General features: G+C 51.1%; 1 protein-coding gene across 1 annotated transcript in view; it reads left to right on the top strand.

The window, feature by feature from the left end:
• Positions 1-6630: 6630 nt before the first annotated feature.
• Positions 6631-15652, top strand: part of LOC135304013 (zinc finger and SCAN domain-containing protein 2-like) — a 291747-nt gene continuing 282725 nt past the window's right edge. The window contains exons 1-3 of the mRNA XM_064426324.1: positions 6631-7924; positions 8087-8161; positions 8352-9120. Of these exons, the coding sequence (XP_064282394.1) occupies positions 7849-7924; positions 8087-8161; positions 8352-9120 (920 nt within the window). The 5' untranslated portion in view covers positions 6631-7848. The remainder of the gene's footprint in view (positions 7925-8086; positions 8162-8351; positions 9121-15652) is intronic.

The following is a 15652-nucleotide window of genomic DNA, read 5'->3' as shown; positions in this document are numbered from 1 at the left end:
TACATGAGGATTTCAGCCCCAAGATCAAGGCACTTTCTCATCCCCCCAGTCTGGGACTCAACTTCCCCTTCACTGACCTCGGTGTCTTCATGTTGCTCCTCTATTTGCCTGCACTTTGTCCTTTCTTCTCCCTCAAGCAAGGATGGAAGCACTGAAAGAGTTAATATCTCTCCCAGGCCCTGCAGATGGTTCCGTGACCCCGGCCGGGCTGGGTCCTTGCAGCCGGAGCTGTTTTACCATGGAGGTTTCTGCAGCGGCTGCGCTGGGGCTGTGTCAGGATGGGCTGTGCTGGGGCAGGGCCAGGATCTCAGCAGCCAGGCCAGAGCACAGCAGCAGCACGGCCGGGGCCCATGGCTTCTCCTCCCCCTGCCCGGGGCTTGCGGGTGAACCCCAAGGGTGGCAGAATCTTGGCCGAGCCAGCCCGGCCCGGGGCTGCTCCTGGGGCCCGGCGGATCCTGGCCGGGCCCGGGCTGGCGGCGGGGCAGGGCTCGGCAGCGCCCAGGTGTTGGCAACCGCAGCCATGGCCCGGCGCGGCCACGGCCCCGCGGCCTCCCCTGCCCTGCCCGGCAGCCGATGGGGCCTGGGGGGCTCGCTGGGAAGGGGCCCGGCCCCACGGCAGGAGCCGCCCGGCCCGGCCTGGCTGAGACGGGGACTGGGCCAGCCTTGTTACCTCTTTGCTAGGCAGAAGGGAAAGAGACCATCCCAGGCTTTCTCGTCTTTAACATGTGTCTTCACAGAGTCATGTACAGCTTCCTTAGTGGTTTAACAGATTGTCAATTCTCAAAGCTAATTACTGATTGTTTTCTTTGTCAGACACGGGGGAAACTGCTAACAGCTTCTTTTAGAACATCACTTCCGTGATGCAAAACCATCACAACAGCACAGAGCACAGAGCTCCTTTGTCCATATGTAGTGTTCCCAAGGCCTCAAAACCCCTCCTTGGGAGATCTCTGGGCCCACTCCAAGGTGTTTTCAATTGAAAACATGCAGCTCATAGTCTGAGAAAATCCCCAGAGGACAGGGCTAGGCCGACCTTTCTGTCCTGGCTACTTTTGTCCGGGAGCAATCCTTGGATATACCGAATTTGGGAGTCCAAATTCTAATTTTGACCATGGCCCCTGGATATGAAAGATGTTTCTTTTCCAAAGGAATGAAGGAACAGAACACCATTGTTTCCTAGGTAGATGAGAGGTGACCACTAGCGGCCAAGGCCAGCCAGAGCTGGCAGGTTTTGTTCTGGGATATACTCTTGCATAGAGGAAATTTTTTCAGGAGAGTACCTATTTTGGCAATGGGCATCTGAAAAGGGGGACGCTTCTTTTCCATAGCATGGAAAGCATGGAGCCCCAGTGCTCCAGGAACTGCTGAAAGGCAGCCCTTGACTTCCCAAGATCAGCCAGACCTGTCAGGTGGTCCCTGGGACACCAAGCCAGCCAGACCTGTTCCACATTCCCTCGGTTCCATGGAGCCCCACAGTGTCCCAATGGTCCCTTGCTTCCATGAGGCCCTGAGGTGTCCCAATGCCCCCTTGGTGACACGAGGCCCTGAAGGGTCACAATGGTCTCCATGGTCACAATAGTCTCTGGGTTCCATGAAGCCCTGATGTGTCACCACGGCCCCTTGGTTCCATGGGCTCCAGTGGTGCCACAAGGATCCCCTTGGCTTCATGAGGTCCCCACAGTGTCCCAGGGGTCTCCATGGGAAGGAAAGAACCCAGCCCCAGTGTTGCAGGGCAGTCATCAGAGGCCAAGACCAGCCAGACTTGACAGTACTGGTAGATTTTTCCTGAGAGCAACCCTTGGATATACAAAATTTTAGAGGTGGAATCCCAATTTCAGACATGGACTCCCAGAAGAGGACGGTTCTTTTCCATGGGAAGGAAAGCACAGAACACCGGTGTTTGCGGGGCAGATGAAAGGCGGCCATCAGAGGTCTAGGCCAGCCAGACCTCTGTCCTGGTAGCTTTTGTCTGACAGCAACCCTAGGATATAAGGAATTTGGGAGGTGGAATCCCAATTTTGGCCATTTCTATATAGACAAGAAGGGTGGTTCTTTTCCCTAGGAAGAAAAGCCCAGAGACCAAGGGTTTCAAAGACAGAAAAGGAGAGAGGTGGCTCCTGGGAGGCCAAGCCAGCCAGACCTATTTGTCCTGGCAGTTTTTATTATGGAGGAATCCTTGTATATGTGGAATTTGGGAGAAGGAATCTCAATTTTGACTATGGACACTTTGAGAAGAAGGACAGTTCTTTTCCATTGGAAGAAAAGCACAGAGCCCCAGTGTTTGAAAAACAGGTGAGAGGCAGCCCCCAAGAGGCCAAGGGCAGCCAGACCTGTCTGTCCTGGCAGCTTTCATTTGGGAGCAATCCTTGGATGTATGGAGTTTTGGAGGTGCAATCCCAGTTTTGGCCATGGGCACCTTGTCAGGATGGATGGTTTTTACCTACAGGAAAGAAAAATGCCAAGTCCAAGCGTTTCGGAATATTAAACTTTTAGGCCAACACAGCCTGTCTCTATGGGCTGTTCTTGGACATAGGGTATTTTGGAGGTGGAATCTCAGTTTTGGCTGTGGGTGCCTGGACAACCAGACGAGTTCTTTTCATTAGGAAGGAAAGCACAGAGCCCAAGGGTTTCAGAGGAAGATGAGTGCCAGCCCTCAGGAAGCCAAGGCCTGCCAGACTTTTCAGTGGGGACAGCTTTTGTCTGGGAGTTATCCTTGGTTATAGAGAATTCTGGAAGCAGATTCCCAATTTTGGCTATGAGTGCCTGGTCGAGATGGATGTTTTTTTTCCCATAAGAAAGAGAAGCACATGGTCCCAGTGTTTCAAAGGCAGATGGGAGATGGCCCTTGGGGGGCCAAGACAGACAGATTTGTTAGTCCTGGCAGATTTCATCTGGGAACAATCTTTGCATGTAAGGAAATTTGGAGGAAGAATCCCAATTTTGGCCATCGCCCCTGGAGGAGAAGGACAGCTCTCTCCACTATGAAGGAAAGCCCTGAGCCCCAGTGCTTCAGGGACAGATGAGAAGCAGCCCTCAACATGCCAAGGTCAGCTGGACCCATCAGGTGGTCCCCATGAGGCCCAGCCAGCCAGACTTGTTCCATGGTCCATTGGTTTCTTGGGACCCCACAGTGTCACAATGGTCTCCTTAGTTCCATGAGGCCCTGGAGTGTCACAATGTTCCCCCTGCTTCTGCAGTGTCACAATGGCCCTGTGCTCCCATGAGGCCTTGCAATGTCACCATGCTTCATGATTCCACAAAGCCCTGATGTGTCACCATGGCCCCTGGGCTCCCTGTGCCCTTGCTGTTTCACAATGCCTCTTCTGTGACACTGCGGGCTCCACAAGGTTACCATGGACCCTTGCCTCCTTGGGCACCCCAGGTTTCACAATGGTCTCCTTGATTCCATGAGGCACCAGAGTGTCACAACTGACCCATGGTTCCATGAGGTTCTGTAGCGTCACTGTGGTTGCTGTCAGAGGCTGGATGAGATCGGTGTCCCGAGACACCTTGGGATGCTCGGAATGCTCGTGTGGGGCCAGGGCTGGGTCAAGCCTTGGTTTGTGGTGGGACAGAGCCTCGCCCCCTGCCCTGGCAGAGCTGTCAATCACACACAAGAGGCGCAATCACACACTAGCAGCTGGTGACTACCCTGACTCTGATTGGACAAGCCACTGGCAGTCCCACCCCAGGGGCGGGCCCATGAAGGCCCAGGGGGTTAAAAGCCGGAGCGCGAGGCCAGCCCATGGTCTGCATCCTGCCTTCTGCTGGGGTTCCTCCGTCGTCAATGCTGGAACCCAAGCGGTTGGTCCCTATGTGCCTGTCTCTTTATAGATCTTCTGTTTTTCTGTTGTTCTCTATTTCTTCTCCTCCTAATGCTACTGACCTGGAACATTTTTGGGTAACTTAACATATTAAGGGTTAAAGGTTTTTAGGTTAAATGTGTGAGAATCCAGGGCACAGGGAATATTTCTCTTTCTGCTCTGAGGGGTCTTGACACCCAGAGAAACACTGCCTTTAACCTTCATCCATGGACAGGACTTCCATGACTTTGAGAGAGATTAGAATTCACCAAAGTGTGAAATAGATAATAGAGAGTAGTATAGTATGTTGCTTGGGTGAGAAATTTAGGTTTTGGGATTTTTAGTATGGTGTAGATAGGAAGCAAGATGCATGAATTTGGGTATAGTCCCTGTCTTCTTCTTCCTCATCTACCTCATTTTCTGCAGCGTTGGTGACACAGCGTGATTGGTCAAGGAAAGCACAGTGCAGAGGTTATATGGACAGCCAAAGCATGACTTATTGGTAGATAAGTAGAAATAATGTACATTTTAAGAGTTAATTGGATGAGACAACTTTAAAAGACCTTGAAACTGTACATTTCGGGGCCATTTTGCAGTGTTTTTCCAGCACGCTGAGCCTGGTCTGCACAGCATGCAAAACTTTAGATAAGATAAAAATAAACAAGAAGTTGAAGACCAAACAAGTCCAGTGCGTCTCCTTTTCCCTAGCACCGAACAGCTGCAGGAGGGTTTCCCCCATCCCAGGAGGCCCCAGAAGGGCCCAACATAAAACAAACATCAATAACTGGTGCCCCGACAATGTTTGTAATAAGTTGTTTTTTCCATTAAGTTGTTTAATGAAGGGTGTTGTCTTAATTAGTCAAGGATGTGAAATGTGTTGATTAAATGACCACTGAGGTCCACCTGTAGCAAACCAAAGTATAAAAGAAGAGAATTGAATAAACTGGTGGATTTTAGCCCTTAGCCCTCTGATCTGAGTCTGTATCATCTCTGACTCCATGGTGACATTTGGGGATCTGTGGGGGCTACTGGGGACCCTTTCTGCACCTCAAGACCCAACAAAAGCCTCTCCAATAAACTTTGCCTGAAGCTCCCACTCTGCCCATGACAGGAACCCCTGGGAGTGTCTGGGACATCCCGGCTCTTTGGCAGCCTGGGGACTCCTGGGATGTCACCGTGAAGCCCCCATGAGTGCCTGTGACAGATCGGTGCCTTTGCAGCCCAAGGTGCCCTGGGATGTCACCGTGGAATGGCTGTGACTGCCTCTGACCACAGGGCTCTTTACCATCCCCAGAAACCCCTGGGAGGTGTCCATGGAGCCCCTGTCTCTACCTGTGACATTCCAGCTCTTGAACAGCCTGGAGACTCTTGGAAAGTCCCCATGGAACCCCTCTGAGGGCCTGTGACAAAACTGATCCTTAGCAGGCAACCATCCCCAGCCCCCTGTTGCTATGGGTCATGGCATCCCAGATCCACAGAATTGGCTGAGCTGGGAGGGACCCATCAGGATCCTGGAGTCCAACTGCTGGCCCTGCACAGGACACCCCAACAATGCCAGCCTGGGCCTGGCAACGCTGGCCAAACGCTGCTGGAACTCAGAGAGCCCTGGAGCTGGGAGCCTTCCCTGGGGAGCCTGGGCACTGCCCCAGCAGCCTCTGGGCAAAAACCTTTTCCTGAGATCCAGCCTGAGCTTGCCCGGACTCAGCTGCAGCCGTTCCCTCCAGTCCTGTCCCTGGGCACCAGAGGGAAGAGGTTCCCACAGCCCCAGCCAGGGACCCGCTCCCAAGGCTGCTGCCATGGCCACCAGGCTGGGACCAGCTGGGATGCTTGGTTTCCATGGACCAGGGTTTAGGAATGGGATTCTCCCCTACTCCCAAGCATGTTACCATGTCCACCAGGGGTGGGACCAGCTGGGATGCTCGGTCTCCACAGGCTGAGGTTTAGGAATGGGATTCATTCACCCCAACGTGAGGAACACAAGGCTGCTAGAAGTCCCACAGGAAGCCCAGCTCAAGTAGCTAGATTCCTAAATTAGTCCTGAATTCACAGGCTTGGAGACTTTGCCACATGTGAAAATCATAAGTGTCTTTGTCCCTGTCACCTTTGTCACAGCTATACAGAGTTTTTCCTTCCTTTTAATAATCTTGGGCCAAATTTCCATAATTTTTTTTTTTTTTTGGAACCTGCCAGCAGCTGAGCTGGAGCTGTGCAGGAACCGATGAAACTTGGAATTGGCACAGAATTGCTTCTATTGTTGGTTTATTAATGTTTGGGATTTGTTTACATTTCCATCACAAGTGACTTGTGGCAAGAGGAAATGTTCCTCAAGGCATTTAATGTGGTGTTAAGTTTGATTTCTGCCAAGTTGATTTTGTCCAGTGCCCAGGGCATGCTTGAGGGATGCTTGGGAGGGGCTTGGGGGGATTTTGTCCCTGTCCCTGTCACCCCAGGCCATTCCTGGGGTGGTGTCAATCATTCTCACCCCAGGGAATGCCTGGGGGGTCTCCCTCCCTCTCACCCCCATGCCAGGGGGATGCTCGGGGCAGTCTCTGTCCCTCTCAGCCCAGGGGATCCTCGGGGGTCTCTGTCCCCTCACCCTGGTGGTTGCTCGGTGGTCTCTCCATCCCTCTGGCCTCAGGGAATGCCTGTGCAGGGCTGGGGACCAGGGGCTCTGTGTCCCTCTCACTGCTGAGCGTGCTCGGGGCTGGGGGGGCTCTCCAACCTTCTCATCCCTGGGGAGGCTGGGGGGGTCTCTGTCCCTCTCAGCCCTGGTGTGACCCCTGCCCAAACATCATCGGGGTCAGAGGGACAGAGACACCCCCAAACCCCCAGAAGGGCTGGACCTGGGATCATGCTCCTACCCACATTTGTCTGTTTAGCCCAGAAATGAGTTCTGCACATTTAAGGCTGGTTCTGAGAGCGAAGGGAGGGAGGAAGAAGTGAGCAGTTTGTTTTACAAACTGCACTCACTCCTCCACATTCCAGCTCCTGGAGGGACAGATGGTGGGACAGGGCTCTCCTTGGCTTTTAGGGTTTTTTTAGCTCTCTGAGGCAGAGAAGTTCCCTGGACTGTGATTGTTCTTTTTCTTTGGAGCTGTTTTAACCTGCTCTGGACTGAACACCCAGAAGGGCACTGGCAGGTCACACCTGTGATACATTGGGCAGAGTCTGGGCTGTGGCTTTTCCAGTGATGGAGGAACTGATAAGAGACAGATAAGAGACTGATAAGAGAATGAGTGTGCTGAGCTACAGCCCAGGGAGGGACTTGCTGAGCTTGTCATCTCTTTTGGAGTGGCAAAAGGTTTAGTTGTTTAATATTGGTCATTTGCTCTGCTCGTGAATCCCTTGCCTGTTAAATAACCAGGTGTTTTCTACTTTTCTCCAAGGAAATCTTTTCCCAAACTGGTTGGTGGAGAGGCTGCTTGAATTTGCTTTCTAGTGGAATCTCCTTTTCGAGGTTTTCTCCCAAATTTGCCCTAAACCAGGACAGGGCAGTGGGGAGAGGAGAGAGCCCCAAGTAACTGGATTGGCTGGAGGCTGGAGATGGGGACCCTGGGACCCCAAAGTGTGACATTGTCTCCTGTGTGTGTGGCCTTCTCAGGGAGAGGGTCTTACACCTGAGCCAGTTTGGGTAAGGGGGGTGGTGTCCACCCCCCGAGCAGGGATTACCCCACTGTTTCAGGTTGCAGTGCAAGATGTAACCAAATGCATGTTTTCCATCACCACCTTTAGAAACTGTTATATACAGGCGGGGCAGTGTTCTTTATCTCTTCCATGACTCAGCCCTGATAATTCCCTCCAGGGGCTCTCTTCTGTGAATGGGCCATTGAGTGTCCCTGCAGGACTGGTAAAATGACATCATCCCATTGTGGGATGCTCCGCCCAGGGGGAGGAGCCACGCATTCCTACCTGGATATAAACTGAGACTTGTAGCACCAGGAGCATCTTGCCTACTGGATTTCCAGAGGACAAGAGCTCCATAAGCACCACTGGACCTTCAGAGGAAGACCAGACCCTTCTACAGGATCACCGCTTCGACAGAATCATGTTCATCACTGCAACAGGACTGAGGCCACCATCTAATGGGACTGCTACCACCACCCTGACACACAGGGTGCCAGGTTATATCCTGACTCTGTCAGTTTAAGGCAGTGTTTCTGTATCATTGCCTTGATCTTAATTTTCTTCTTAAATTGTAATTCTGGCTTAGACTGTCCCCCTGGTTTGCCCTCAAACCTGTACAAAACTCAATGAATTCATCTCTTGTTTTCCTCCCAAAACAGAATTTCCCATCTCAAAACCACTGCCAGATGGAGGAGAAGGCTGTGAGGAAGAGGAAGATGTCCCGGGACCATCAGGTAGGTGAGGAGGAAGTCACAGCCCCTTTCCCTCTCTCTCCTGCTCCATCTCCCTGCAGAGCACAGCCCAAGGCTGCAGGACAACCCTGCTTCCAATGCTGTCATGCCATGGATGCACTGGGAAAATCTCCTTCCCCTTCCCTCTGGCATGGTGGGAAATCCCATCCTCTCCTTGCCCTGCCTTCCTCAGACAAGGAGCTGAGGATGGAGACCAGTGAGGACAAATCTCCGCAGCAGAACCTTCTGGAAGAGGCCGTTTTCAGTGGCTCCATGGCACAGGAATCTAATGGGGAAGAAAATTCCCTGAGATCCTGCAGGAGGAGGGGCTCCAAACACAGCCCAGGGTGCTCTGAGGAAGAAAGACCCAGCCTGTTCCAGGAAGGTGGACAGAGCTTCAGCCAGAGCTCAGAGCTGATGGTCCATGAGCAGCTTCATGATGGGGAGAAACCCTACAAGTGCTTGGAGTGTGGGAAGAGCTTCAGGCAGAGCTGCCACCTGATCTGCCACCAGAGGATCCACACCGGGGAATGGCCCTACGAGTGTGGGGAGTGTGGGAAGGGCTTCAGCTACAGATCCACCCTTGTGACCCACCAACGCATCCACACCGGGGACAGGCCCTATGAATGCCTTGAGTGTCAGCAGAGATTTCAGACCCACTCCACTCTCCTCAGGCACCAGAGGATTCACAGCGAGGAGAGGCCCTTCCTCTGCCCCGACTGCGGGAAGGGCTTCAAGCAAAACTCCCACCTTGTCACCCACCAGCGCATCCACACTGGGGAGAGGCCCTACGGGTGCCACACCTGTCAGAAGAGGTTTCACAGCAGCTTCAATCTCCTCCTGCATGAGCGGATTCACAGCGAGGAGAGGCCCTTCCGCTGCCCCGACTGTGGCCAGGTCTTCAAGCACAACTCCACTCTCGTCACCCACTGGCGCATTCACACTGGGGAAAGGCCCTACCAGTGTCCCCAGTGTGGGAAGAGCTTCATCAACAGCTCTAACTTGACCCAACACCAATGGAGTCACCTGTAAGGGAAGCCCTGCAAATGCCCCTTGTCCTGGATTGACTATATGATGCTTTTATCCCCAGTCGTCTTGTTCTATTTATACTGAATAATACATTTTACACCTTTAAGACTCTCTTCCAGACAGTGAGGAGGGGAGGGAAGAAGCGCGCAGTTTGTTTTCAGACTGCTCTCACTCCTCCACATTCCTGCTCCTGGACTGTGTTGTCTGCGGATGGACAGACAGCCGGACAGAGCTCCTTTTTCCCTTTCTCTTGCTTTTAGTTAGTTTTAGCTAGCTGAGGCAAAGACGTTCCCTGGACTGTGATTTTTTCCTTTTTTCTTGGACCTGTTCAAGCCTGCTCTGCACTGAACACCCAGAAGAGCACCGGCAGCTCCACCTGTGGCCCCCCTGGCTGGGCCTGGGCCGCGGCGTTTCCAGCACCAGAGAGACTGATCAGAGACTGAGTGAGCCGAGCTGCAACCAGGGGAGGGGACTGTTCTGAGTTTGCTTTTTCTTTGGAGCAGTGAGAAGTTTTATTGTTTAATATTGTTTGGTTTCTATTGTTTAATAAACAGGTTTCTTTCCACTTTTTCTCCAAGGAGATATTTTCTCCCAAACCAGTTGGAGGGGGGAGGGGCAATTGAATCTGCTTTTGTAGAGAAGCCCCTTTGAGGGTTGTCTCCCAAACTTTCCCTAAACCAGGACAAATACAGGTAGTGGCGCCCAACACGTGGCTTGAGAAAGTGGGAAAAAACCCTTTATTGATTGTAGGTTTGTTGTGCTTGGTGTGTAGTAGGTTAAAGTACCCAGTAGCCATGTTGTTTGAATTTGTAATGTGTCTTGGGGAGGCCTTTATGTGGCTCTGGTCTCTACACCTTTTTGAGGTTTCAATACCTTTCTGGTCACTAGGATTATTGTCCCTATCACGTAGTTTTTGCAGTAAAGGGGCACGGATTGGATTAGCTATTGTGCTGGCCTTGGTGATAATGATTTATAGGGCGTTTACAAAGATACTGGCGTCTGTTTACGGTATGTATGGTTTATGGTTTCGTTGTCCTACCCTGCATCCCAGTTCTAGCAGTATGTTTTGAGAATTTATTAGTAATTGCACCCAGCTGGTTAGAGGAGGAGCAGGGAATGAGGCTTTCCAGCCTTTCCTTTCCTTCTTCTCATTTGAATCTGTTATGTCACTTTTGGAGAATGTTCAGTTTCCCCTGAATGTTAAAGACACCATCTTTCTGGTATTTAATCTGGTAAGCTTCCTCTATATGGTCTGCAGCTTCTCTAGAATCAGGGCTGAGATGTCTAGAAGGGCTGATGAGACCCCTGACCCAGATGTAGACCCACATGTGGAGAATCCTGAGTGGGGTGGAGAATGGGAAAATATGGGCCAAATCCTGAAAGAATTCTCTGACCCTATAGTCTGGGACTTTCTCCATGAACAAATTCAGAACCCAGCTGAGGTGGGGAAATATCTGAAAGAGAAGTACCTCAATGATGACCCTAAGCAGAAAAGGATCATTGCAGTGAGCTGGACCTTGGCATATGCTTATGGCACACTGCTAGATACTCTAGGGCAGCAGACAGAAGAAAGAGGGCAGGGAGATACATCAAGAGCTATCTCAGGCTGCAGCCAACACCCCAGGCTCAAAGCCAGCAGCTAAACCACATAGTGAGCCTAAGCCAGCAGTTAAACCAGACAATAAGCCTCAACCAATGGCTGTTGCTACTAGCACTAGAAGTGGGAAGTGCACAGACAAGACCGATTGACCAGTGGATGATGATGATGATGATGCAGGAGAAGGACCCTCAACGTTTCCTGACATAAAATCAGGAGTCAAAGCAACTGGCACAAGATCAGAAGCCAATATTGAGTCCTTCTCCCTGAAGGACCTGCGTGGCCTAAGGAAGGATTACAACCGACCATCTGATGAATCCATAATTAGCTGGTTAGTCCGTCTTTGGGATGCTGCAGGCGAGGCTACAATTCTGGATGGCACTGAAGCGAGGCATTTGGGATCCCTGTCACATGATCCTGTCATCGACCAAGGCATGATGAGGGGGGCTAACCCTCACAGCCTCTGGGCACGGGTCTTGGACAGCGTAGCGCAAAGATACCTGTGTGCCGATGATCTCTACATGCAGCAAACACAGTAGAAAACCATAGAACAAGGGATTCAACGCCTGAAAGAAATGGCAGTAGCGAAGATTATCTTCTCAGATGACATAACAACTAGGAATCCAGATTTGGTACCATGCACATCTGTGATGTGGCGAAAACTAGTACGACTTGGGCCACATGAATATGCATCTGCTCTAGCTATTATGAAGCGAGATGACACAGAAGAGACAGTGTTTGACATGGCAAAGAAGCTCCGAGCTTATGCAGATGCTGTACATAGCCTAACACATGCCAGAATCGCAGCAGTGGAAACACGTCTGCAGAGATTAGAAGATAAGATAGAGGAGAATCATAAGAAGCTCAGAGAGGAGATTAAAGAAGACCTTCTCCAAATCTCGGCAGTACAGATCAGAGGTTCTGGTACCCAACGCAGACGTTCCCCAGCTGGAGAGAGAAGGTACACCCCACGAGCTGAGCTGTGGTTCTTTCTGCGTGATTGTGGAGAAAACGTGAGGCTATGGGATGGAAAATCCACCGCTGCTCTGGCCCGAAGGGTGCGTGAATTGAAGGAAGACAGGGCTCAGAGAGGAAGTTCCACCACAAGGAAAGCAGCTCCAGTTGCCCATAGCCAAACTGCCAGGTGTGATGATGATGATGACATGTCCGATGCCCTTGAAGGAACCTCTAAGACATATGCCCAAGGAAAGAAGGATAACCAGGCTTAGAGGGGCCCTGCCTCTAGCCAGGTAGAGGCTAGGGAAAATCGTGTTTTCTGGATGGTGTGGATTCGTTGGCCTGGCACATCAGAACCACAAGAGTATAAAGCTTTGGTCGACACTGGTGCGCAGTGTACCATAATTCCATCAAGACACGTGGGGACAGAATCCGTTTCTATTGCTGGTGTGACAGGGGGATCACAAGACTTCACTTTGGTGGAAGCTGATGTGAGCTTGACTGGGAATGAGTGGAAGAAACATCCTATTGTGACTGGCCCAGAGGCCCCATGTATCCTGGGCATAGATTATCTGCGAAGTGGGTATTTCAAAGACCCAAAAGGACTGAGGTGGGCATTTGGGGTAGCAGCTGTAGCAACAGAGGGCGTCCAGCAATTGAATACCTTGCCTGGACTGTCTGAGAATCCATCTACAGTAGGGCTTCTGAAGGGAGAAGAGCAACAGGTACCAATTGCCACTTCCACAGTGCATCGTCGACAGTATAGAACCACTTGAGATGCTGTGATTCCCATCCATAAGATGATCCGAGAGCTAGAGAGCCAAGGGGTGGTCAGCAAGATCCACTCACTGTTCAACAGCCCCATCTGGCCTGTGCGTAAATCTGAAGGAGAATGGAGACTGACGGTGGACTACCGTGCGTTGAATGAAGTGACTCCACCACTGAGCGCTGCTGTGCCAGACATATTAGAGCTCCAGTACGAGCCTGAGTCCAAGGCAGCGAAGTGGTATGCCACTATTGATATTGCCAGTGCATTTTTCTCCATTCCGCTGGCAGCAGAATGCAGGCCTCAGTTTGCCTTCACCTGGAAAGCTGTGCAGTACACTTGGAACCGGCTGCCCCAGGGGTGGAAGCACAGTCCTACCATCTGCCATGGACTGATCCAGAGTACACTAGAAAAGGGTGAAGCTCCAGAACATCTGCAATATATTGATGACATCATTGTATGGGGGAAGACAGCAGCAGAAGTGTTTGAGAAAGGAGAGAAAATCATCCAGATTCTCCTGAAAGCCGGTTTTGCCATCAAGAAGAGCAAAGTCAAGGGACCTGCTCAAGAGATCCAGTTTCTGGGAGTGAAGTGGCAAGACGGACGACGTCAGATTCCCACTGATGTCATCAACAAGATAACAGCAATGTCTCCACCATCCAACAAGAAGGAAACACAAGCTTTCCTAGGCACCATTGGTTTTTGGAGAATGCACATTCCTGAGTACAGTCAGATTGTGAGCCCTCTCTATCTAGTCACCTGTAAGAAGAACACTTTCCACTGGGGCCCTGAACAGCAACAAGCCTTCGTCCAGATTAAGCAGGAGATCGCTCATGCAGTAGCCCTTGGCCCAGTCAGGACAGGACCAGATGTGAAGAATGTGCTCTACTCTGTAGCCAGGAAGCATGGTTTGTCCTGGAGCCTGTGGCAGAAGGTGCCTGGGGAGACTCGAGGCCGACCACTGGGATTTTGGAGTCAAAGCTAAAGAGGGTCTGAAGCCAACTATATTCCAACAGAGAAGGAAATTTTAGCAGCCTATGAAGGAGTCCAAGCTGCCTCAGAGGTAATAGGCACTGAAGCACAACTCCTCCTGGCACCCCGACTACCAGTACTGGGGTGGATGTTCAAAGCAAAGGTTCCCTCTACCCACCATGCCACCAGTGCTACACGGAGTAAGTGGATTGCTCTCATAACACAGCGCGCCCGTATTGGAAAGCTGAATCGCCCTGGGATTCTGGAAATAATTACAAACTGGCCAGAAGGTGAAAACTTCAGTCTCACTGATGAAGAGGAACAAGAAGTGACACGTGCTGAAGAAGCTCCTCCATATAACCAACTGCTAGCGGAAGAAACACAATATGCTCTTTTTACTGATGGTTCCTGTCGCATGGTAGGAATGAATCGGAAGTGGAAAGCAGCCGCATGGAGCCCCACACGACAGGTCGCAGAGGCCACTGAAGGAGAAGGTGGATCAAGACAACTTGCTGAACTCAAAACTGTTCAACTGGCCTTGGACATTGCTGAAAGAGAGAGGTGGCCAAAGCTCTACCTCTACACTGATTCATGGATGGTAGCCAACGCTCTGTGAGGATGGCTGGAGAGGTGGAAAGAGGCTAATTGGCAGCGTAGAGGAAAACCAGTTTTGGCTGTTGAAGAGTGGAAAGACATTGCTACCAGGGTAGGGAGGCTACCTGTGAAGGTCCACCATGTAGATGCCCATGTCCCCAAGAGTAGAGCTAATGAGGAGCACAAAAACAATGAGCAGGTAGACCAGGCTGCAAAGATAGGGGTATCCAAGATAGACCTAGATTGGGAGCACAAGGGAGAGTTATTCCTAGCTCGATGGGCCCATGATGCCTCAGGTCATCAGGGTAGAGATGCCACCTATAAGTGGGCACGAGACCGAGGGGTGGATTTAACCATGGACAGTATTTCTCAGGTTATCCACGACTGTGAGACGTTGCTGCCATCAAACAGGCCAAGAGGGTGAAACCCCTATGGTATGGTGGGCGGTGGTCCAAGTACAAGTATGGGGAGGCCTGGCAGATTGACTACATCACACTGCCCCAGACACGCCAAGGCAAGCACTACGTGCTCACAATGGTAGAGGCCACCGCGGGATGGTTGGAGACCTATCCTGTGCCTCATGCTACTGCCCGTAACACCATCCTGGGCCTTGAAAAGCAAGTCCTGTGGAGACATGGTACCCCTGAGAGGACTGAGTCAGACAACGGGACTCATTTCAAGAACAGCCTTATCAGCACCTGGGCCAGAGAACATGGCATTGAGTGGGTGTACCATATCCCCTACCATGCACCAGCTGCAGGAAAAGTGGAAAGGTACAATGGGCTGCTAAAAACCACCTTAAAAGCCTTAGGTGGGGGATCTTTCAAAAATTGGGAGCAGCATCTGGCAAAGGCCACCTGGTTAGTTCATACCCGAGGCTCTACTAACCGAGTGGGCCCTGCCCAATCTGAGCCTTTGCACAGTGTAGATGGAGACAAAGTCCCAGTGGTACATGTCAGGGGTTTGTTAGGGAAGACAGTTTGGATCAATCCTGCCTCGAGTACAGACAAACCCATTTGCGGGCTTGTTTTTGCTCAGGGACCAGGTTGCACATGGTGGATAATGCAAGAAGATGGAAGAACACGATGTGTACCTCAAGGAGATCTGATTGTTGGGTGAGAACCATGTATAAATATCACTGTTTGCTGAATGTTGCCACCATTGTCTGTGTATAGCTGTATATTAGATGTATAATGTATGTGTTTGTAGAGTTAGAATATATATATTAGTTTTAGTAGTAAGGTGACGATATGGGGATAAGGGGTGGAATGTCCTGGGTTGACTATATGATGCTTTTATCCCCAATCGTCTTGTTCTGTTTATACTGAATATTAAGTTTTACACCTTTAAGACTCTCTTCCAGACAGTGAGGAGGGGAGGGAAGAAGCGCGCAGTTTGTTTTCAGACTGCTCTCACTCCTCCACATTCCTGCTCCTGGACTGTGTTGTCTGTGGATGGACAGACAGCCGGACAAAGCTCCTTTTTCCCTTTTTCTTGCTTTTAGTTAGTTTTAGCTAGCTGAGGCAAAGAAGTTCTCCGGATTGTGATTTTTTCCTTTTTTCTTGGACCTGTTCAAGCC

Source organism: Passer domesticus, chromosome 6 (assembly GCF_036417665.1).
Source record: "Passer domesticus isolate bPasDom1 chromosome 6, bPasDom1.hap1, whole genome shotgun sequence".
Taxonomy (NCBI): domain Eukaryota; kingdom Metazoa; phylum Chordata; class Aves; order Passeriformes; family Passeridae; genus Passer; species Passer domesticus.
This window is presented reverse-complemented; position numbering and strand designations above follow the sequence as displayed.